Raw genomic sequence first — 22,491 nt, 5'->3', positions numbered from 1 at the left:
TTAAAAGGAACCACTCCGTTTCTTAAGACTCACTGACCCAAACGGAATGGTTCCTTTTTAAACGGAATCACTCCGTTTCTGAAGACTCATTTACCAAACGGAATGGTTCCTTTTTAAAAGGAGCCAACCCGTTTTAACATAGACGAAACGGAATGGGTCCCTTTTAAAAGGAACCACTCCGTTTCATAAGACCCAGTGTTAAAACGGAATGGTTCCTTTTTAAACGGAACCACTCCGTTTAAGAAGACTCATTTACCAAACGGAATGGTTCCTTTTTAAACGGAACCAACCCGTTTTAACATAGACGAAACGGAATGGGTCCCTTTTAAAAGGAACCACTCCGTTTCATAAGACGTCTGTTAAACGGAATGGTTCCTTTTTAAACGGAACCACTCCGTTTCAGAAGATTCATTTACCAAACGGAATGGTTCCTTTTTAAATGGAACCAACCCGTTTTAACATAGACGAAACGGAATGGGTCCCTTTTAAAAGGAACCACTCCGTTTCATAAGACCCAGTGTTAAAACGGAATGGTTCCTTTTTAAACGGAACCACTCCGTTTCAGAAGATTCATTTACCAAACGGAATGGTTCCTTTTTAAATGGAACCAACCCGTTTTAACATAGACGAAACGGAATGGGTCCCTTTTAAAAGGAACCACTCCGTTTCATAAGACCCGATGATAAAACGGAATGGTTCCTTTTTAAACAGAATCACTCCATTTCAGAAGACTCATTTACGAAACGGAGTGGTTCCTTTTTAAACGGAACTAATCCATTTTAACATAGACGAAACGGAATGAGTCCGTTTTAAGAGGAACCACCCCGTTTCATAAGACTCACAGACGAAACAGGCTGGTTCCTTTTTAAACAAAACCACTCCGTTTCGGAAGACTAATTTACCAAACGAAGTGGTTCCTTTTTAAACGGAACCAATCCGTTTTAAAATAGACGAAACGAAATTATTCCGTTTCATAAGGAACCACTCCGTTTTATAAGACCCATAGACGAAACGGAATCGTGCCTTTTTATACGGAACGACTCCGTTTCGTCATCCTCTATAGATAATACGGAATGGTTTCTGTTTAAACGGAACTACTCCGTTTCATAAGACCAATAGACGTAACGGAATGGTTTCTATTTAAACGGAACGACTTCGTGTCATTATTCCGTTTAAAAAGGAACGTAATTTCAAAGCATGTCCATTTCCTCCAAAGTGTGTTCTAAACAAAAAGACATCACATTCGACGGCTTTACTCACTTTGTTCATTGGAGACAAGTTAAATTTAAACTGTATTTGAAACAAAATATTTAAAATGTTAAATGAATTGATTTAAGCTTTATAAGAACTGCGGGTCACATAGAACATAGGAGGCATCTTTCAGTTGGCTAATCCAATTTTCATACTCTACAGGTGATCTTCCTCTACATCACATTTCTCATGTACATTTGACCCCAAACATCTAAAATGATAAATTTGTGGGATTTCATAATTTTTTACAATCGAAAGTGTATGAAAGTGTATGAAGGCAATGTAGGTCCATGGCAAACAACTACAACCACATAATTTGTTAGATAGGCAGTCGTGAGAACCATATCACTTATTCGCTCTAATATTGAAATGGGACATTACACGCAAAAATTAAAGCATAAACAACTTATTACAAATGAGTTTTGTTTCTTTCCAACACACCATTTTGAACCCATACACCTCTAGGGCAAGGTACAATAACAAGTACCACATACAACCTGCCATTGTTATTATTCAAAATCTTATTTTTCATGGTAATTAGTTGAAGGGAGAAGTCTTTTTAGATCCACTAGATAAGAATGTAGATTACAAGATAAGCAGGTTTTAAACTAGTTTCACAACCAATAAGATTTGAAACCTGCTTTAGTCTTTCTGAGGTGACCAATGAAATTAAGAATTAATCAGAATCTTCTTCATTATCCTCAAAATCAGAATCACCAGCAGGTTCTTCCTCGCTCTCTGAATCATTGATCACATACGTGCTCTTACCCCGGGTAGCCCTTTGTGGTGTTGGCCTAGATGGAGGTGGCACAACATCAACCTGAACCTCACTCTCCCCATTGGAATCTTCAGAAGCAGGACTCAATTCTTCAGTAGTGCTTATTCCTCCAACCCTGCCCATGATAGAACCACTCTTCTTGTTAAATGGGGAGGCTCTCATTTTCCTTAATTTCTTCTCAGGTGACACCCCTGCATTTTTAGCAGGCTTCAGAATCTTTGTTATTAGCTTCGGATTTAACAAAGTAGGTGGTTTGTTGGCCTGTCCACACTTCTTTGTGGTGGCATTGGCTTTACTGGCACCCCTCTTTCCTGGTTGTTTCTTCCCCTGTGCCGGGGGTGCTTTGGTTGCTTCTGTCTCCATTTCTGTGAAAAGGAAAATAAAGGAGAAGTTATAATGGGAGTCTGTGATTATGGGAGGAACCAAAATTATTCGACTGAATTCTAGAATCAATATGGTACCTGTTAACAGTTCTGGTGAGGATTCAAGATTATATGCTGCCAATCGATCTTTTAGATTGAGAATTTCATCATCATCACTATCAACCGATTTGACCTTTCCTTGCTAGAAAGAACAGAAAAATACAACAACCAAAGCATAAGATTACTCCTTGGCAATCAGAAAATAAGCGTCACAAATCACAAACATGGGACTCGAACCTTCTTCGCAGGAGCTTTCCTTGTTCCAGCTTTGGCTTTGGGTTTCACTCCCTCAGGAACAGTAAGAGGAACATTCTCCGTCACTAAAGAATCCAATCCAATATCTGTTCTGCAAGCATTATTTAAATAAATTTACATAACCTTGGGGTAAGGTGATATGAAGATAGATGTACCTTTCTTTTCATTTGCGTATAATTCAAGCCTTAAATGAAAGAATTCCTCAAGAACTGCACTATGTAGAGGAGTGTAACATTCTTACTCTGCTCTGGGGTGTCATATTTCTTAATTACACATTTTGCATAAAAAAGGTGCATGTTGCTTGTGCTGATTGAAGTAGTGAGTTTAAACTTTTTCAACAGTCCCTCTTGCTTGGCTGCCAAAAGGCTTTCCTCAGACATGATGACTTCAAAATCAACAGTTCTGTCATCATTGTGCTCCTTGTAATCCTGCCACCAGAAGAGATGTAAGAACTCTGTCTGACTAGCCTTATTTCGGTTGACTGAAAAAAAAAGGGACCAATTGGAACTTTCAGATCTAGAAAGAAATTTACTTTGATGAATGGAAAATTTGTCATTTCCTGTCATTATAGACTCCAAGAACTCCTTATAATCCTGGGTCCACCTCCTTATGGGTAGTTCTGTGATTTACTTATGTTATTGATGATGTATAGCAACTATTAATGATACTAATGTACACTGGTTCTTTGTGGGCTACTTCTGAATTAAGTTAGGGTTTTGAAACCAAAGACACTGATCCTAAGGAATATATTATGTATTTCTCTGGTTCGCTCGTGATTATTAATTTGAGATGTCATCATTCTCTTCTATCTAATTTGAGTCCCATTGATCTATTTGGGATTTCATTTATGTCTTTCTTGTTCTTTGAATATTTAAATTTGAACCTGAAGGGGCTTAGACCTATTCTGGTTCTTGTCTAACAGTGTAGCCAAACTTTTTACCAGTTTTTTAGCCTCTTCAGCTGGTTGGTTCTTTAGTTATTGTGTTCAGTATTTCTGTCTTATTGTTCTCTAAATCAAGGTCAATGCAATTTAGCCAACATGTTAGTCAAATGTATTAGGACTGATATTGCATCACGCACAAAATCAACATATCTAAGGACTTCAATAGGTGCATGTTGAAGTGAGGTTCAATATTAGAAGGGGGAAATTAAAGAAAAGGAAATACCCAGACATGGATAAAAAGGGCAAAATACACCTAAACCAATCAAGTATCCAACAAAAGGAAAATCAACATATATAGAAAATCAAGCAGGCTCTAGCATATTACAAGTTAGGTGGTACCAAGAACCCACGTCTCACTCTACTTCATGAAAGTTGAAGCCCAAAAACAATATGTTGCATGGAGAAATAAGCCCCTCAGCCCAATTCAGATGTGTATAAAAAACAAAACAAAAACCCAAAAGAAAAAGTAAAAAATCAACTTACAAGGATGTTGGAACTAGGACAATGTGCATCATTTAGTCCAATGATCAAATGGTAATTAGAAGAAAAAAAAACCTCTGCCAATTCAGATGCGTTTAAAAACCAAGACAACCAAAATTAAAGGGAAAAAATCAACTTATAAGGGCAGTGGAACTAGGACAACGTGGATCATTCAGTCCAAAATGATCAACTGGAAATTAGAACGTTGGAACTGGACAACCAAACCACTAATTAATGCAATCTCAAAATTCAGACTATGCATCTTAAATGTAAATAGGCCCAATAATCGGTGGTAAAATTTGAATTACAAAAGCAACTGTGTTGTTAAGGGAAGAAACCAGATGAATGAAAAAGAACCAAAAAGAGAAAAGATCAATCTGCATTTTTAAGGAAACAATTTGCCTGCACAACTCCACAGCATCAAAACTCTTAGAAAATTCTACCCCCCCCCCCCCCCATAAAACCTCAAAGAAAGGCTCATTTATTCTACGCAAATCATCTCTAATCGATGAGGGTTTGTATGGCACATATAAATACCTTCTAATCGACTCATAAAAAAGATCCCTGATCATTCTAATACACTCAATAAAGCAAGTAAACTCAAGATAGAACTCCAACAAACTATTAAATAACTTAATCTAACTCAGCCACTGAACCACTAAGCCCAAGTGTTAAGTATCCTCATTTTATGAGTTCACAAATTAGGTTCACCATGCAACAAAAGTTCCCAGCCTATAATATAACTAGGCACATCAATCTCAGCCCATTGGACTGCCACCAGAACTTAGGGGTCTCCCATGCTCAAACTGGAACTCTCTCATTTTGCTTGAAAAGAAAACCTAGTACAACTGTAAAACTCAATTCAGAACAAAATCTATTCAAGGATAAAAAAGCAACTTAAATTATATCTAGATCCAAAACATGAAAATTTGATATTGAACAAAATGCCATTATACACTGAAACTGGGAGGTTCCCGATTAGCTCCCAAACAAAGAGAAGTATGAGGAATTACAATGAATATATGCAATGTATGTTTGTAAGACTAAAAGATTACTGAAATCTGTGCTATGCTGATGGAATGAGGAATTGGTCGATTAGTCAAGGAATGTTTCATGATTTCAATCCAGTTGACATTGCTAGAAATGTGTAATTTCATAATGATGCAGTCATTTTCGTTGTTGTAACTTAACAATGCTCCCTAGTCACTATATTAAAATCAATTCAGTTTGGACTATGAGGATCCCCTCATCCTCTAACTGCTATCTATCTGAAAAGTGTTTGAATGGTAAGGATCTCCTCAATACAACCCCTTCCCTGCTGCAACCGCAAACTGGCCGCTTATGTCTAGTCAAAGGTTAATCTTAATATATAAGCCCTCCCTCAACACCTCAAATTAGAACGAGAAAAAAGAGTTGATCAAAATATTCACAGCCAAAACGGCATGCCTATCTGCATAACAATTGGTAAAGCTACATCACAAAAAACTAAAAGGATAATAATCAAAAACATAGGACAATGAAAGAGAGCAAAGATTGGCCTACCAAATATGCAGTGGTCCCAACAGCAACAAGCTTGGTGCCATTACGCTGTGAAACAAAGCCAGACCCATGAGATTCATGCATGTACAAAGAGTGTCAATTTTTTTTAAATTGATAATTTAAGATACAATGAAGAATAAGGATGGGGTAAAATGACAGAATGCAGTTGACTCATAGATACATTTCATCTTCTCACCTTCAAGAATTCATCCTCAACCCCATGTACAACTGCACCATCAGTACTTGCTGTTGGTAGTTGATATTCTTTTGTGCTTTGTTGACCAACATTTTTCTTATCTTTTGCAGCTTCAAGAATTATGAATTAAGCGGCACACATATGGTATAAAATCTGCAGTCGAAAATGGATGTGTCACAATCATATAGTAGGTACACCACAAAAAGAACCAGAAAGAGAACCACTGTCAATTAAGGTGTTATTTCAATGTGTAAGGTAACCCAAAAAGAACAGCAATCATAATAACCCATTTGCAATGGTGAATAAGAAAGAGAACCACTGTCAATTAAGCTAGTTATAATTAAATCATGATTACTTTATAATATTACAATCAAAAAAATGCCAACCTCAGATAAGCACCTTGTCTCAAACTAAGATAGGCTGGCTTTGTTATGTTCGGAGATTTAAGTGAAATTTCTTTTTGATTAAAGAGATGCATGTTTGCAGATTTAGGGTGAGATAAGAACCAGAAGTTCCCTTCACCCACCCCACTTTTAAAAAAAAATTTGAATATCCAGAAAACTTCTCAGGGATGCTTAGGATCCTAAAGTTCTTGGTTGGACAACTTCAGAGATACGGAGAGAGGAGAGGTGGCGGAAAGGGACAAACATGATCTGCAATGGTAATAATACAAGTTTGGTTAAGCAGTTGGTAATTAAACAGGACTTCTACTTGGTACCCGGTGAGTGTCGACACTCAATTAGATAGGATCCAATCTTTCTAACTGTTGCCTACCAGAAGCAATATCTTTATGCCTAAGTCTTTGCTATAAGCAGTCAGTAAGCACTTCAGACCTGTGCAACCAAATACAACCTGAGGAAGAGGGCTACAAGAATGATCTACTACCAACGAAATATACTTAAAAAGTGATAGTTCATGGGGTATTTTAAGCCACACAACTCTAGGACCCCAGTCAGTGCTTTCAACATTTTCTTAATCACAAAGACAGTGGAATTCCCATTCCCATGTCCCATTGCTAGAAGTTTTTCTGTTGTGCATGTTTCTTATAAGGTATACTGATGACACTAACATTTTTCATCAAGAACCTCCTGGAGCTCACCATACAATAGCAAATAAAATCACTAGTCATGATATTTCTCAAGGTGGCTTCTCAGTCATCAACAGAAACACCAATCAGTAGAAAAAGACAATTACGGATTTTGTAAAACGCAAATGAACAACAAATGGATTAATGATTTGATGGCAACGCAGCAAGGCAAACATTGAGTTATTAATGAGGAATGCACATTACAAAAGCGAGCATCCAATCTAAAAGGAAATTAGAACTTGAGATTATTGTAGTATACTACTGCTTTTGATTTCGTGGATAACATCTAGACAATCTTTTAGAACGTCCACCATATCATTGAAAAAGTTGCAATTAGTAACTATAAAACCCAAGTGGCCGGTACAGTTGGGAAAAAGGTAAATAAACTATAGCAATCTAACCTTACAAGACACAACAGCATCCCTAGAACCACTGTGAATCTGTGATAGCATCATTGTTCCCTTTCGATATGCAAGCTCTCATCTGATCACAAGCTCCATTTCGCATAATGTTCTCACTTGACTTCGCACCACAAGTGGACTAATCTAGCAATGGAAAAAATGCATACTTTCTTTAGGCAAAAACATTAAGAAGGCCACACAAATAAAGCCCAAATTATTCTCTTCCATTAGAAGATCATCTTAAGCCTATAATACTAGAGAACTTGTATTTCAAATGCATCCCATATATGATGACCATTTGCAGGAAACGAAGGGATAAGGACAGAATTTCGCTTAACCCTTAGCAAAAAAAATAACTCAAACCGATACACAAGAAACCACCAGATCCTAACAACCATGCTATTAAATATATGCCAAAATTTTCCCCTTACTTTTCAATGAAAACACCAAATCATAAAGGAGAGTATCTAATGGTGTGACTTTCTATACCAAAATTTGCAATGGCCACAATGAAGACATGAAAAGAAAATGAGACAAGCAAAAGAACCAAGAGTCAAACCATTAGCCAAGATGGTAGCAAGCTACAAGAAGAGATGGCACAGAATAAGCAACAGATCATCACACCTGTGGGTATTTTTCCAAATTGGATAATAGGCCGTGAATTAATAATGCAAACATCTCCAGATTCAGGCAACTTCATTAACTGAAAGATCTTTCTAACTTGATATCGAACTGACGAACTGGTATCCATCAGACAATCAATCAACTGCAAATACCAGAAAGGTACAAAATTCAGAGTTAGTATACTGAGAAAAAAAAATTCTTTCAAGTAAAAGGAAAATATAGATGGTTCTACAAACTTCTATTAGATTATGTGATCAAATTAGAAGTATCCAGCTTTCTGCCGTCGATGTTTGACAGCTGCAAGACATCACCTAGGTGTCCAGGCACTTTGCTGATGCCTAGATGATGCCTTGTCCCCTTCGTTTCAACCCACACCCACCCCCCCAAAAATAAAAAATATGAGGGAGGAAAGAAAAAAAGTAAAAATAAAATATAAAAAAAGTCTAAAAAGCCTTGAATTGCCTACATTCTGTGACAACTACAAAGGTTTCAGAATTCATAGACTGTTTTGGTTAGCACAACAGGATGTTGGCAATGACAAGAGAATACCATATCAATGTGAGCTTCTTGCACCCGTAGATTATCTGACTTTGCCATATGGTGACTTTTCTTTTCGTAAGCTACTTTTAAATTACCAAGAGTCCTATTAGAGTTGTTTTGTACTAAAGAATGTCTCTTTTACTATTTAAGCACTTGTAATCAGCTTATTGAGGATGGAATAAAATAAATGAATTGAAGCTTTAGCTTTGTGTGTTTGCAGCCCCTCTGTCTCTCCTCTTCTTATTTTTCTTCTTATGAGTGTTCTTCTCCCTCTTCCCCTTCTTCAAGTCTAGTTCTTCTCAGATTTCCCCTTCTTTTCCCTATCTTATTTAACCTTATTCTCTCTATTCTGTCCCTCATTATTTTCTCTTGATTCAATGCAAGACGAATAAACAAACAAGAAGACTAAAGATGATGCATGAACTTGGAAGTTGAAACCTTCTTGAACAAAAGATGAAAAACACACTAGTGAGCTTGAAGGCATACCTCAAAGATCAGAGATCATTATGGCCCTAGCATCTACCCAAGTGGAGCTGATGGCCAGTACAAGAACAAATAAAAGCCTGAATCTCACACTCATTATGCCTGCAGCGAAAATTAGTTAAAATCCAACTAGTACAATCTCATTTTGGTTAAGCCATTTAAGCATCATGGATCCTTTTTCATTAATTTACATATTGTCGGTTCGGCAACAAGACCATTATAAAACTGACCAACAGACATACGACTTTATCACTGAGGGAGTTTAAAGACAAAATCATGGGCATAGTCGTCAAGGTGGCAGGCAAAGTGACCATGGCAGTGGAGAGGGTCCAAGAAGCAAGAGTTTGGATGCCTTGATAACTATGATCATATGGGCACCAATAAGATTCATAATTGATCTCAATACAAATGTATAGGCTATCTACCAAGAATTAGTTTATATCATAGAATCCAGGACAACATTTAAGTCAACAGCTATTCAGAAGACGTTCTCATCCCCAAATTCAGGAACAATATCAAACACAAAAAACTAGCAACTTGCCAAACAGGGTATAAGGATTTGGTAACTGTAGCTCATGAAAAGAACAATAAATCTTATATAGGAGTTCCAGAGCAAAACCTTCGAAGATAGCAGCTATGAGAATAGAACTCTGTCTCGGAAACTCCTCCCGTTGATTGATCCAGGAAGAAGAGTTATCTATTTATAATACTTAGTCTCTCACAATCCTATCATGGTACAAAGACTAAATAACACAAGTCTAGGTCTCGTATGATTTGTTTGAATTTGAATTTACAACAAACTCTAGTCTTTATCCTTAACAGAAGCAAGAAGGGGGGGGGGAAATGGGGCTATTCCACTTCGAGATTCATACCACGAAAAACCAAATCCCAACCAAAAGCAGCCGGGCAATAGTTCAAATATGATCTCGACAACACAACAAGTCATTCTACTATACTTAACAACATATGAATACACAAATACCACAAGAAAGCAGAGAAATAACACCAAAAACACATACCCAAAAGCTAGATTGTTCTTTTCCCCTTTCCAGCCAAAAGGGTAGGAGATTAAGAGAGAACTGATTCAATTACTGACCAACTTAAAGGGTTCTCCAAAAATATAAAGTTTAGAAGGAAAAATCAAAGACTGAGTGGTTTGTACTTCAGATTTTCAGTACACTAACAAAACAAAATAAAACTCAAAAGGAAAGCTTTATCGATTAAGAAGTAAAAGTTCGATTCAGAAGAAGAAAGAAATTGAGATTACCTGGGAAGAAGGAAAGCTTTAACAATTAATCTGTTCACAACTGTTGATATCATCAGGTGTGTTCAATCACTGCTGCCACATATGGCAGAGAAGCTATACAGCTCAAGAATTCCCCACCAACTCCAAGATCTAGATCCTCTCCAATAACAAATTGCTGGAGCCAATGTTAGTTTCGTTAATCTAGTTTGAATCTTAATTAATTGGAGTTGCAAGATTGAAGAAGAACCCTTCAAAACCCATCAACAAACTAATACTAAAATAAATTGGAAGAAATTAAAGCAAGGATGGAGTTGAATTAGATGCAAACCTGCATCGAACAACTGGGCAACCAGAAACAAGCTCCACACAGTGTTTGCAGATAGGGCATCTGGTCCATTGCTTCTTCTGAACAAGCTCAACAAACAGAATATCATTCCTCTCCCTTATCTTCACCGTTCTTCCACAATCAACACCTTCATGCCATGGAATTTGCAGAGATAACACAACAATTTCTTGCAATTAGGGCATTTAGTTTTCTTAACATTACTCTCTCCACACTCATTCAGGATCAACGGTGAACAATCTTGGTATGGACAATATACTCTCTCCCACTTTAGAACTGCTCCCTCGCTAAGCAGATCACACCATTTCTCGAACTGTTTCTGCGTAAGGATTGAACGACATGAAAATTAAAAACTAATAATCTTTTAATGGAATATCATATTGAACACCAAAAGAGGCAAAGAGAAGTCAGCCATTTGGTCATAAATCACATCAAATGAAACAACCAGTCATGCTTCAGAAGCGTTTCAAATAACATTATTTTCTTCCCGCAATAACAGTAAAAACTTATGGATGATTAAATCGTTTCAAGGAAAAACAAAGGCATTACACTAGTATAATACTTGCAGCAACTTTTGATTAAAGGTATTAAACAGACCTATTAGCTACTTTAAAGCTGATGCAGAAAACGACTAACTCTTTCACATGGGAAACCAGGAGATATGCGACCGTAAACCCTAAAAACAAACCAGGAGATATGCGAAGAAGCCTGGGGAAAGGGATTAAATGAACGACCTTGGACTGTAAGTCTTACCTGATACACACCGTTCAAAATGAAACACGAGTTCAACTCGTCTTCTCCTCTGCTTCCTCTTCTTCTTCTCCTTCGATCTTCAGACGGAACAGCGAGTTGGTTGTGCTTGCTGTTCTTCTTCTTCTCCTTCGATCTTCAGACGGAATCGGTCATAGATACAGTGGGCGGGGTGAAAACTGGTGATTTCAACGGTGCTTCTTCTTCTCTCCTTCAATCGTCAGAGCTCGAAAGGTTTGTGTGAAAGCTGCTGCACGTTTTGTGTGATTTTCAAATTTGAATTTGAGCCCCGATCTGTACATTGCGTGATTTCACTTTTGGATACATATTTGGTTTGACTGTATTATTAAAACGTATTCAACAAACTGTATGCAATACCACTACAAAACCCAACAAAACAAACCAACTTGAACCGTTGGGTTATGTTAGACCGAACCGTCAGCACCAAAACCCACGAACCGTCACACCAAAACCCACGCTTTAATGAGGTTTATAATTTTTTATACGAGGGATAAAGCGCACCGTCCGATCTAATCGGACGGTGCGCTTAACCGTCAAGCGCATTTATTACGCTTGACTATAGCAAAGCCCCCTCCTGAGGGCTTGATAGTCCAAGTGCCTAAGGTAATTGACTTCACACACTTAGAGAGAGAGTAGGGAATGGGGAGGATTTATGCATTTATTTGGTGCAGAGTGTTGCTTCAAGTCTTGATCTTCTTGGACTTTGTCAGGATGCTGAAAAGCTTTTGGAGGAAGCAAAAATGAGAGAAAAGGATCTTACAAGTCTTTGTGCAGAACAAGCAGCTAAAATTGAACAGCTAAATTATCTGGTGAGAAACTCTCATCCACCACAACTACTTGTTCCATCTGTACCAGGTTTTGCATGTTAGTCATAATAAGAAATTCTGCAGGTTGAGCAGTACAGACAGGAGAGTAATAACAATTCCATTCCACAACAAAGTGAGGAGATTAAAACTAGTCAGGTTAAAGCATTGGCAAGTGGAGATTTTACCAGTTAAGGAAGACAGAACTGGGCCGGAAATCATCATTAGAAGATACAACGAAGGTAAGATAAGACTCTCTTAAGCATTTCCAAGTGAGTCCATCGACAAACAGTCCAGCTCTAATCCATTGTCAGGATCAGTCCAAATGAGAGAAAGTGTAGATACTCATGACAAGATTGAGGAAGAAATTAGGTGGACAGAGAAGGAAAGTGAGTGGATTTCTTTTACCGATGAATTGAGAATCAACCTTGAATCAAACCATCAACATGCAGAGAAGCTGGAGGCAGAATTGAGACTGGAGAAGAATTGCACAATGGAATTGGATGATGTAATAAACAGGGCCGTGCTTGGCCATGCTAAGATTATTGAACACTATGTAGAGCTGCAGGAGAAATATAATGACTTGTTTGATAAACACAAGAAAATCATGAAAGGGATTGCTGATCAGGTGAAAAATGCAGCTGCAAAAGCAGGACGCAAGTGTAAGGGGTCCCGTTTCATCAAATCACTTGCTGCGGAGCTCTCAATCTTGAGAGTAGAGAGAGAAAGAGAGAGGGAACACTTGAAGAAAGAGAACACAAGTCTTAGGATTCAACTTAAATACACTGCAGAAGCAGTTCATGCAGCTGGGGAACTCCTATTGTAAGGTTGACAGAGGCAGAGAAAGCTGTGTCAGAAGCAGAAGTAAGCATACATGTAACTTATTATTATGAAACCCCATTTCTTAATTTAATTTAGAGTATGATGAGGTTTTAAACTACTGAAAGTGACAACTTTTTCATGGGTGCAGGAGAACTACACAATAGCTCAACAAGAGATTGAGAAGTTGAAGCAGCAAATGCACAAACAGAAAACAAAGCACAAGATAGAGATGGTGAGAATGAAACAATATCTTGCAGAGAGCCGGTTGCCAGAATCTGCATTACAGGCACTATATCCTCAGGATTCTGACATATTATACAACACCTTCACAGCCGCATCTCTAAATGATGATCAAGCATGGAAAGCTGAATTTGGATCAATATATCAAGACCACAGGGAACTAGACTAATCTTTGGTGGTGCGATTATAGTGCAAGCATAACAAGCAGCACTGCAGGCAAGAAAAGGAGTGATGCATCATATGTCAGGGTCCCTACTTGGGTCTCCATGCACATATGACTAGGTTGGTTTAGCCATCAATGTGGTGGTTTCTTAGCATTTCTTAGCTCCCTCTGAATGTATATCTTCAGTGATATGAAGTTCTAGATTTTATGACGATCAGGTGGATCAACTGAATTCTTGGATTCCACCAAAATATACACTACTTGACAATCTGATTTGTTTCCTCATGAATTTATTTACATTACATGTTTTTCAGACCAAAACCTAGTGCACTCCAAATTCCTTTTGTTTTTTCATTCTATAGTGAAGAACTCAATTCTTCTAAATACTTTTTTTTTGTGAACTACATATAAAATGCAACCTTATTATTGTTCGAATTGCCTGGATAACCCATATGCATATTATAATCATCAATATTCTTTTTGGGTAACCTCTCCACCCACCTTGTCCGTAAGACCATCTTTCTATAATCATATGAGTGTAGGTCTCATACTGTCCTAATTATTTATATGGATTACCTCTCCATCCAACTTGTCTGTCTAACCATCCTTTTGATAACTTCATTTTAAAATTTGAAGTTAGAGAACTTCAATGAATTGGCTCAATTAGTAAAAGACGACCAACACCCCATAGTAGAAGCTAAGAATTTAAATCTCTTTAAGGTCATGGATAAAACCTTTCGATATATTTAAATTGGATGTAAAAGCTATCCTAAGAATGTTGTGAAGCCATGCATGAGTTGGCCTGGATAAAACTCAATCCGAATAGAAAAAAAGGAAAAATTTTAACTAAAGGAATGACTGAGACACTAGAAGATCCACCAATTTTTTGGGGTGAAAGAAGTGCTACTATTTGGGAACAGAGAAACTGTAACTTTCCTGAAATATTAAACTAAATATTGGTTGATCCATGATGAAAGAAGAGCATCATCTCTCTTTAGCTAGAAGTTGCCCCAGAAGACACTCAATAATAAGATAATCCATATATGGACCTATCTCCTATCCAATTCAATAGGGAAACAACAGAAGATTTTTATTTTTTGAATTAAAAAAAAAAAATTAAGTTCTCAATTTATAGCTAACACCAACCATTGAATGGATGAATCTCAAAAGCAACTAATTAATGCCAACTTTTGTCTTCTGACTGTTGTATTATGTGCGGAAAAAATGAGCGAAGTTTTGTTCGAGTCACATCTTTTAGTATAGTGCACGCCATATATTTTACGCCGTCCATTAAAGTAGGTTGAAACAGTTACTGTCTCCCAATCTTCAATTTGAGCAGCGATTGATTTCCAAGCACTATTAGGTATCTTGATCATCCAAATAAACTCTTCCCCATAGGAAACGCGCACTTCTTTGTCATGCTTCCATGTAAAATTCTTTGAATTATTAAAAACTTCAACATGGAATTGACTACTATCAAAATAGTGGATGGTCCAAAGGTGCTGCATATAATCAGCCCTTCTTGTTGTGGTTGCATCTCGATGTTATGAAGTTGAAAGCAAAACCAATCAGAAACCTCATTCCCGGAAGAAAGATGTCACCAGATCTCACCATCTCCTAATTCTTTACATATATCCTGTTGATGAGACCAAATCAAACCATGTTCTTTATATAAATTAAGAGATCAAATAAATTGTTTTTTTTCCTTTTCAAGGAATAGAAAGCTAGTGTGAGTAAACAAACAAACCTGAAATATTCTCTTCTTCATAGAACTTTCCAATTTTTTGCAATGTCGCAAGTCCATTAATGTTGCAGACTTCAAACCCTCTAAGCCCTGAATTTCTGTCACGTTTTGACATTCTATAAGGTCCAACTCCTGTAATTGCTTCAAGTTTGATAGATGTGGTAATCTTTCCAAGTTATAACCTACAGAAAGAGACTGCAAACTTGACGGAAGCATTGGAAGGATCTTAAAATTGTTGCATTCGAGATTTAAGTGAGTCAATGACTCCAACAAGTGAAGCTCCTCAAGACCACCACTAGTCATATCATCACCTATGAAATAGCATCCTGACAAAATTAGAATTCTTAAACATTTTAATTTCCCGAATCCCTTTGGTAAATCTTCAAGCATGCTACAACAATTAAGATTAAGTTCTTCAAGCGATTCCAATTCGCTGATACAGCGTGGAAGATTTGTTAAATTGGTGCACTCGGCCAGATTCAATTCCACGAGTTTCTTCAGACAGTGAATAGATTCATGGACTTCGACCAAGCTATGGCACCCTGAGAGAAGCAATCTCTCAAGATTCTGAAGTCCAGAGAAATCCGGCATATGGGTTAATTTAGAAGAGCGGCTAACGTCGAGGACCTTCAGCATTTTTAGATCCTGGAAGATAAGACAAATGTAGTTTCCACCAATTGCATATAATAAAATTCACTTAAAATAATATAACAAAAAATCGGCAAACTTAATTTTGCATACCTTGGTTCCCTCCCAAACTTTAATAAGGTTGCTCTGAAGAATCCAAAGAATAACGAGGTTCCCTAGATGAAAATTTTCTGGCATATATTTCAAAGGAAAACCATCCCAAACAAGCGAAACTAAGTTTTTGAACAAAATAACTTCCTTTTGATCAGATTCTTCCCAATCTATAGTGGTTTCCCTTCCATCAACCGGCCAACAGTGAACTTGAAGAAATCTTAGATTTGGCATTCTGGAAAAACCTCTGATCACTCCACGAAAATCCTCATGCGTGCTAAATGGTAAGAAAAAACCTTCAACGTTACTTGTTCCCTAACAAAAAAGATAATTTATTAAATTAAAAAAGAAAAAGAAAAAAAACGAAGAAATCATCAAGTATTATGATAAGAGATGCAGTTGAATGTGTTAGTAGTACTTACAGTGAGGTTTTTCAATATATCATCGGCTTCATCAATATTCCAGACTCTACTACGCTCTCCGGGACTCTTGATAGACTCATTACGAACAATTTCCCTACCCATGTCTCTAATTAGATTATGCATACGTATACTGTTTAATTCATCAATTGTTACCAAAGACCTTTCTTTGAGAATTTTAATTGCAGCTGCTCCGCTCGGATAGCAAGCATCTAAAATCATACTTAGCCGATCTTTGTCCTCTCGAACGAAAAAACATGAGATATCAAGGAATATGCGCCGATCAAACTCATCTAATAGATCATAACTTATTTTAAGTTTTTTCAAGACATCACCATCAGGTATCACTTTTAATTTCTCCATTTGGTATTCCCACTCAGCTAGACTTCGTTGGTATAGAGATGAACCCAAAGTCACGAGAGCTAATGGGAAGCCTCCTGCATGATATACTGCTGCTTTTGATAGCTGCTCATAGCCTTCTAGGGGATGATCTTGTTTGAAGGCATGGCGGCAGAAAAGTCGAAGAGATTCATTCCTATCCATTGTCTCAACTTTATACTTATATTTTTCTTCCATACCCAACTCAGTTAACAGATGTTCATCTCGAGTGGTCAAGATGATGCGACTTCCTGGACAAATCCTATCAAAACAACCAACCAATTTATCCAAATGTATCATCTTGACCACATCATCAAAAACAAGGAGAACTCTTTTACGGCGTAGATGATCACTGACCATACTGGTTCCCCGGTGTTCATTGTAAATCTCTATGCTTTCACGTTTCAAGATATCAGAGAGAAGCTGTTTTTGTAGATGCAGAGAACCCTGTTGCTGACTAGAAACCTCTCTAACATCAGAAAGAAAGCAGCTACCATCAAAGTTTCGAGACATGATGTTAAAAACGTCCTTTGCTATGGTTGTCTTCCCAATTCCACCGGGGCCATATATTCCCATGATGCGAACATCGGATCCGCCTTCATGCAGCAAACCACATATGGCGTTCATGTGGGGTTGTAGTCCAGTTGGACATGTTGCAACATGCAAGCATCCGGGGTGGTTTGTTATTGCCAACACTTCAGTGACAATTTTCTTTATAAGTTCAGCTTCATGCCTGATCATGTTAATGAAAAAACCATATATATGAAGTCAAAAATAACAAAAGAATGAAAGAAAGAAAAAACAAAAAGAACGAAAAGACATTACTAAATCAAAAGGCTGCAACTGTCAAGCAACATTTTTTTTTTTCGTCCAATAACTGTCAAGCAACATGAAATAACCAAAAGATTCTATTAATATGACTTACCCATCTGCAACCTTTCGTTGATCCCACCCTGACAAATTCGCAGCTTCTGTGAGAGCAGCCCTCCACCTCTTCACCCTCTCCTCCTCATTCTGAAAACGCTCTTCGTGTCTCATAAATGCCTGAGAATAAGTGTTTCTCTGTTTCCTCACATCCGATGGATCAATCCTGTAAAAAACAGGGAGAACCTCTTCCGTACGGCCATCTCTTTTGCAATCGAGTATCTTTACCAACTCGTCGAGGCACCAGGTGGAAGAAGCATACTTTTCAGAGAAGACGATAATGGCAATCCTGGAATCTTCGATGGCTGCCATTAGTCCTGAAGAGATATCCTCTCCTCTTTTTAGCCCTTCATTGTCTCTGAAAGTTTGAATACCTTCTCGAACCAGTGCGTTAAAGAGGTGATCGGTGAAATTAGTACGAGTGTCCTCCCCGGAAAAACTCAAAAAGACATCATACATCCACTGGCCGGAGGAAGACGAGGCTCCGCTGGACAAGGCTCTATATCTCATGTTGGCCGCCTTGGTGACATTAAGCGAAAGATCAGAACTCGACGAGGCTCCGAAGCTCATGTTGGCTTCCGTGGCGGAGAAATTAAGCCAAAGATCAGAAGGACAACGACTTTCTAGTTTCGACTCCCAAAGACGAGTGAAAAACAGAGACTACAAGAGACGATGCAATTGAGAATATCTGCAAGACATAGATAGAATCCAATTAAGGGAAAGTGCAAGACAAAAGAGAGGACAACACAGATTACAAGAGACAATCAGACATCATAGGGAGAAAGGAAGCTGCTCGGAAGGTAAAAGGAAAATGCTCCGCGTGCATTATAGAATTATAAACAGCTGGATCCAAGCAGGCTATAGTGGGTGGGTGCGTTGTCCACTACGATTAAAATTAAATTAAATATCTAGTAATTGACACCAACGTCAATAGCACTGTTTCAGTGTTTTCAGAGAGAAATCGGGAGAGAGGTAAAGATGTCTTAGTGACTTGTCGACCCCCTGATCAAGGGGGAATCTTCATGCTACATCGCCCACTCGCCCTTAAAATTAATGCTATCTATATTCGTCAGCTCCTTCCTAAATTTCAATATTATCTCTCATCCTGTAAAAGGAATATGGAAAAACTAAAAATAAAAAAAAAAAATTATGAAAGAATAGAAATCAGGTTAAAATGTTAAAAAAACAGAAGGGGGTTAGTTGGTGAACATGTGTTTTATCCGCTTGGGTTCTGACAGGTCGTGTTCCTCTAGTTAACTGTTAGATAATGGACATGTGTGTTATTTTAATTTTACGGTTAAGATTATTTCAACTCTTGATCACTCCAACCCTAACTCGTTTCTGTCTTCTCTCTCTTCAGCTATCGCAACAGCGACTCACCACCGACACCATCGCCACCCCCCCCCTCACCTAAGTCCCACCTAAGTCTGCAACAAAAAAGCACATCCCCCAATTTCTCATTATATAATAAATCCTTTGAAACACAAGCCTCAACATCACAAAATACTAACGCTCATGATCAAATAAAAACCCTTTCCAAAATCAGTAGAAGAAAAAATCCTTAAGAGTACAAAGAGGAAGAACGCTTATACTCAAGGTTTAAAATATCCCACGATACCATACGATACTAGCCGATACGTATCCATATTTGATCAAACCGATACGATACATTTCAATACATCTCTCCATTGAATTACACTAAAATACATTAGTCAGAGCAATACAATACTCGATACAGGACGATACGTCTCTTAAAATCATTTGACCGATACAATGCTTGATACCGATACTTTAAACCTTGCTTATACTCATAATCCAGGATGGAGTGAAGGTGAGAAGTTGTTTTTCCTAAATCCATGGCTTCACCACAGTGACAACATCATAAATCTTGGGGGTTCCATCTTAAGAAAAAGCACAAGTTCTAAGAAAATACTTGAATTCTGAAACAACCTGAGTTTGAGCATTAGATAGCTTCCTTGAATTCCAAATGGTATTCTTGCTGTGCTTCGTAACGTTGCAGATTTTGTTGTATTTCTCAACATAGAATTTCCTAATCTCTTGAATCTTCTTGTTTTTCATATCTTGAACTTCTTTCCTTCCTCCTACTATAACACCATACGGTTCAAACCCCTTTACAAGGTTCCAAGAAGAAGAAAAACACAGAAAGATTGCCAATAATAAAGAAACCCAAGAAAGGCAGAGGAAGAAAATTTGTTGTGCTTGGTAACGCTGCAGATTTCTGTTGTATTTCTCAACACAAAATTTCTTGATCTCTTGAATCTTCTTGATTTTCATATCTTGAACTTCTTTCCTTCCTCCTACTATACCACCATACCCCTTTACAAGGTTCCAAGAGAAGAAAAGCACAGAAAGATTGCCAATAAAAGAGAAAACCCAAGAAGGATGAATCCTTTGCTCCTGGAGTTAATTGCTGTCAAGGTTTAAAGTATCGGTATCGAGTATCGTATCGGTCAGATGATTTTAAGAGACGTATTGTCCTGTATCGAGTATTGTATCCAAGGTTTAAAGTATCGGTATCGAGTATCGTATAGGTCAAATGATTTTAAAAGACGTATCGCCTAGTATCGTATGGTATCGTGGGATACTTTAAACTTTGATTGTATCACTCTGACTAATATATTTTAGTGTAATTCAATGGAGAGATGTATCGTATCTGTTTGATCAAATATGGATACGTATCGGCTAGTATCGTGGGATACTTTAAACCTTGATTGATGTTGTAGACGTGCTAGTGGTGGTGGCGATGATGTCGGTGGTGAGTCGCCGTCGCTAGAGCTGAAGAGGAGAAGGCTAAAATGATGAGTTAGGATTCGTGATCAAGAGATGGAATAATCTTAACCGTAAAATTAGAATAAAACACATGTCCACCATCTAACGGCTAATTGGAGGGAACATGACCCTTGTCAGAATCAGAGCGGAAAAAATCTGAGAAAATAGATCATAATAAAATATAAGGTTTTTCATTTAAAGGTTTTTTTATAATTTTTATAATTTTTTTTGTATAAGTACTTAACTATGATTTTTCAACTATAAGAAGATGTAATTAATACATTTTTCTCTTATAAGAAGTCTAACTAATAAATTGGGAACTTAAAGAAAGAACATTAATTTTAATAGATAATTTAGGAGTGATATTTTCTTTATAAATAAAATGGAGGAATTTTCAACTCTTGAGAAATAGAATTAACGGTTATTTGAAGCTTAAAAGTAAATACTTAATAGTATAAAAGTAGAATTTAATTGAAAAAGTTAAGCAATTATAAAATGAGGTGTTTGATATTTTTACCAAGTAAAAAAAAGAATCAAATGATATTTCGAAAATTTTATTAAAGCGTCGATCAACTAGAAGGGAAAGTAAACCATATTTATTTTATATATTATTTAAATAAACCGTCAAATTATGTATTATTTTCATTCTTAACGTATAAAAATCGCATCTTAGAAATAATCATGTAACTATATTATAATCAAAGATTAAGATAAAAATAATGACTAGTTTAGATTAAAATATTATGCGACCGTATCTTTTGACTTATCGGGCACAAAGACAAAAGGAAGGAGAGGCTCAATAGAATATCGAGATTACAATGCAACAATTACCAAAAAATTCCAATGCCACACCAAAGACAGGAGTTGTTTAGGTGAATCGAATAAAAAATTTCAAAGTCTTCGTGTTAGTTATATTCAATTACAAGCATGGAAAGTCTGCACTCCATTCAAACTACATTAGAAATCTTATCTTATCGTGACCCAAGGAGTGGCGGTCGGTGTGCATCATCTTGCAGGAGAAAAAGTTATCTAAAACCTGAAAAGAGAAAAGATATAGAAAGTGGGACTTACTATTGCAATATAAAAATAAGCCGAGTCATGCGTCTTCAAGTTAAGGCTGTGTTTGTTTGTAAAGGTGGGGTGAGAAAAAAAAATATATGGGTCTTATGTGTAGTGGGGGGAGAAAGAAGGAAAGGAAAAAAAAGTTTTTGTAGAAAAGTGATAATGGTGGATTCTACTTTTTACTTTTCCAAACTTTTTTACAAGGTCTCACTAAATTTGAGATTTTTATACGCTCCAGTTCTGACACGGTAGTATTCCCTCCTGTTGGCCGTTAGATCGTGGACACGTGTTGGATTCTAATCTTATGGCTACCATTATTCCAACTCTTAACCACTTCATCCCTTACCTTTTTTTTCTCCTGTTTCGGGTGTCTGCCGTTTCCCTCTTCACCTCCAGCGACATTGAAGACAGATAGACAACAGCGGTAAACGGCCGGTTTCTGCCGTGGTGTTCTGAGTTTTGTTTTGTTGGAATATGCTCTTTGAGCATGAGTGAATGTGAATGAAAATCATTCATATGGAGAGTTTGTGGAAATAAATGAATTTGTGGAAATATGTGCATGGAATACCAATGGACTATTTGGTGATTCATTGCACTAAGAGATGTCATGAATGAAGGGTTATGGGAATACCTATGGACTATTGAGTGTTTCATCTCCCAAGGAGAATTCATGAATGGAGGTTATGAGACCTTTTATTTCCTAACAACAAACTTCTCATTTCCCTATTGTGATTAATGGAGGATTTATGGGACTCTTGATTTCCCAAGAAAACCTCACTTCCTAGCTTGTGATTAAAGTCTAAAGCTTTTCATTTTCCATAACTTAATTCATTAAGTTTGGGGAATAATGACTGTGGCTTTTCATCTTTCAAGCTAGTTAAAGAGACATAGAATTCCTCTATAAATAGGGATCCCTCCTTGGTGAAGATGGTTGTGTTGTGTTAAGTTTTCTTTTATGATTTAAGAAGAATGCTAAGTGTGTTTTAAGGGTCTTCTTAAAAACGATTTGTGAGTGTTGTCAATGATTTGAGTTTGGCTTCGAGTTTGGT

At 37.2% G+C, this 22,491-nt stretch overlaps 3 protein-coding genes across 6 annotated transcripts; 1 reads left to right on the top strand and 2 right to left on the bottom strand.

Annotated features, from left to right (window-relative positions):
- Nucleotides 1-1,613: 1,613 nt before the first annotated feature.
- On the bottom strand, nt 1,614-10,824 carry LOC149015687 (uncharacterized). 4 transcript variants are annotated; one of them, XM_089155182.1, is made up of 12 exons: nt 10,574-10,824; nt 10,267-10,420; nt 9,003-9,101; nt 7,977-8,118; nt 7,353-7,496; nt 5,865-6,017; nt 5,672-5,716; nt 2,948-3,134; nt 2,862-2,915; nt 2,689-2,792; nt 2,491-2,593; nt 1,614-2,394 (listed from the first exon to the last, which is right to left on the bottom strand). In XM_089155182.1, the coding sequence occupies exons 8-12, from the start codon at nt 3,084-3,086 to the stop codon at nt 1,928-1,930; spliced, it is 867 nt and encodes a 288-aa protein (XP_089011308.1). In that variant the 5' UTR covers nt 3,087-3,134; nt 5,672-5,716; nt 5,865-6,017; nt 7,353-7,496; nt 7,977-8,118; nt 9,003-9,101; nt 10,267-10,420; nt 10,574-10,824; the 3' UTR covers nt 1,614-1,927. The 4 variants fall into 4 exon arrangements, with proteins under 4 accessions (XP_089011308.1, XP_089011307.1, XP_089011310.1 ...); XM_089155181.1 differs by having other exon boundaries at nt 7,353-7,491; XM_089155184.1 differs by lacking the exons at nt 9,003-9,101; nt 10,267-10,420; nt 10,574-10,824 and having other exon boundaries at nt 7,353-7,491; nt 7,977-8,250.
- Nucleotides 10,825-11,360: 536 nt separating this feature from the next.
- Nucleotides 11,361-13,393, top strand: LOC149015686 (kinesin-like protein KIN-12C). The gene is made up of 6 exons (XM_089156570.1): nt 11,361-11,572; nt 12,045-12,168; nt 12,250-12,321; nt 12,455-12,822; nt 12,954-13,026; nt 13,133-13,393. Exons 1-6 carry the CDS (start codon nt 11,361-11,363, stop codon nt 13,391-13,393), a joined length of 1,110 nt encoding a protein of 369 aa, XP_089012696.1.
- A 1,591-nt stretch (nt 13,394-14,984) lies between these two features.
- Nucleotides 14,985-18,324, bottom strand: LOC149015685 (disease resistance protein RUN1-like). Its single transcript, XM_089156569.1, has 5 exons — nt 17,592-18,324; nt 16,292-17,399; nt 15,873-16,184; nt 15,135-15,776; nt 14,985-15,023 (listed from the first exon to the last, which is right to left on the bottom strand). Exons 1-5 carry the CDS (start codon nt 18,158-18,160, stop codon nt 14,985-14,987), a joined length of 2,670 nt encoding a protein of 889 aa, XP_089012695.1. The 5' UTR covers nt 18,161-18,324.
- Between the last annotated feature and the right edge of the window lie 4,167 nt (nt 18,325-22,491).

Source organism: Hakea prostrata, chromosome 5 (assembly GCF_041222555.1).
Source record: "Hakea prostrata isolate BN-2017 chromosome 5, UWA_Hpros_2, whole genome shotgun sequence".
Classification (NCBI taxonomy): domain Eukaryota; kingdom Viridiplantae; phylum Streptophyta; class Magnoliopsida; order Proteales; family Proteaceae; genus Hakea; species Hakea prostrata.
This window is presented reverse-complemented; position numbering and strand designations above follow the sequence as displayed.

What these genes read in the sequence shown, in the direction of transcription:
- LOC149015687 (XM_089155180.1), bottom strand. Translation starts at nt 3,262, where the DNA reads ATGACAAATTTTCCATTCATCAAA. An exon ending in ATACGCAAATGAAAAGAAAG is followed by an intron (nt 2,793 to 2,861) that starts GTACATCTATCT and finishes CTTGCAGAACAG; the next exon opens with ATATTGGATTGGATTCTTTA. An exon ending in GGAAAGCTCCTGCGAAGAAG is followed by an intron (nt 2,594 to 2,688) that starts GTTCGAGTCCCA and finishes TGTTCTTTCTAG; the next exon opens with CAAGGAAAGGTCAAATCGGT.
- LOC149015686 (XM_089156570.1), top strand. Translation starts at nt 11,361, where the DNA reads ATGAAACACGAGTTCAACTCGTCTTCTCCTCTGCTTCCTCTTCTTCTT. An exon ending in AGGAGATTAAAACTAGTCAG is followed by an intron (nt 12,322 to 12,454) that starts GTTAAAGCATTG and finishes ATCGACAAACAG; the next exon opens with TCCAGCTCTAATCCATTGTC. An exon ending in AAGCTGTGTCAGAAGCAGAA is followed by an intron (nt 13,027 to 13,132) that starts GTAAGCATACAT and finishes TCATGGGTGCAG; the next exon opens with GAGAACTACACAATAGCTCA.
- LOC149015685 (XM_089156569.1), bottom strand. Translation starts at nt 18,160, where the DNA reads ATGAGCTTCGGAGCCTCGTCGAGTTCTGATCTTTCGCTTAATGTCACC. An exon ending in CAACGAAAGGTTGCAGATGG is followed by an intron (nt 17,400 to 17,591) that starts GTAAGTCATATT and finishes TAACATGATCAG; the next exon opens with GCATGAAGCTGAACTTATAA. An exon ending in ATATATTGAAAAACCTCACT is followed by an intron (nt 16,185 to 16,291) that starts GTAAGTACTACT and finishes CTTTTTTGTTAG; the next exon opens with GGAACAAGTAACGTTGAAGG.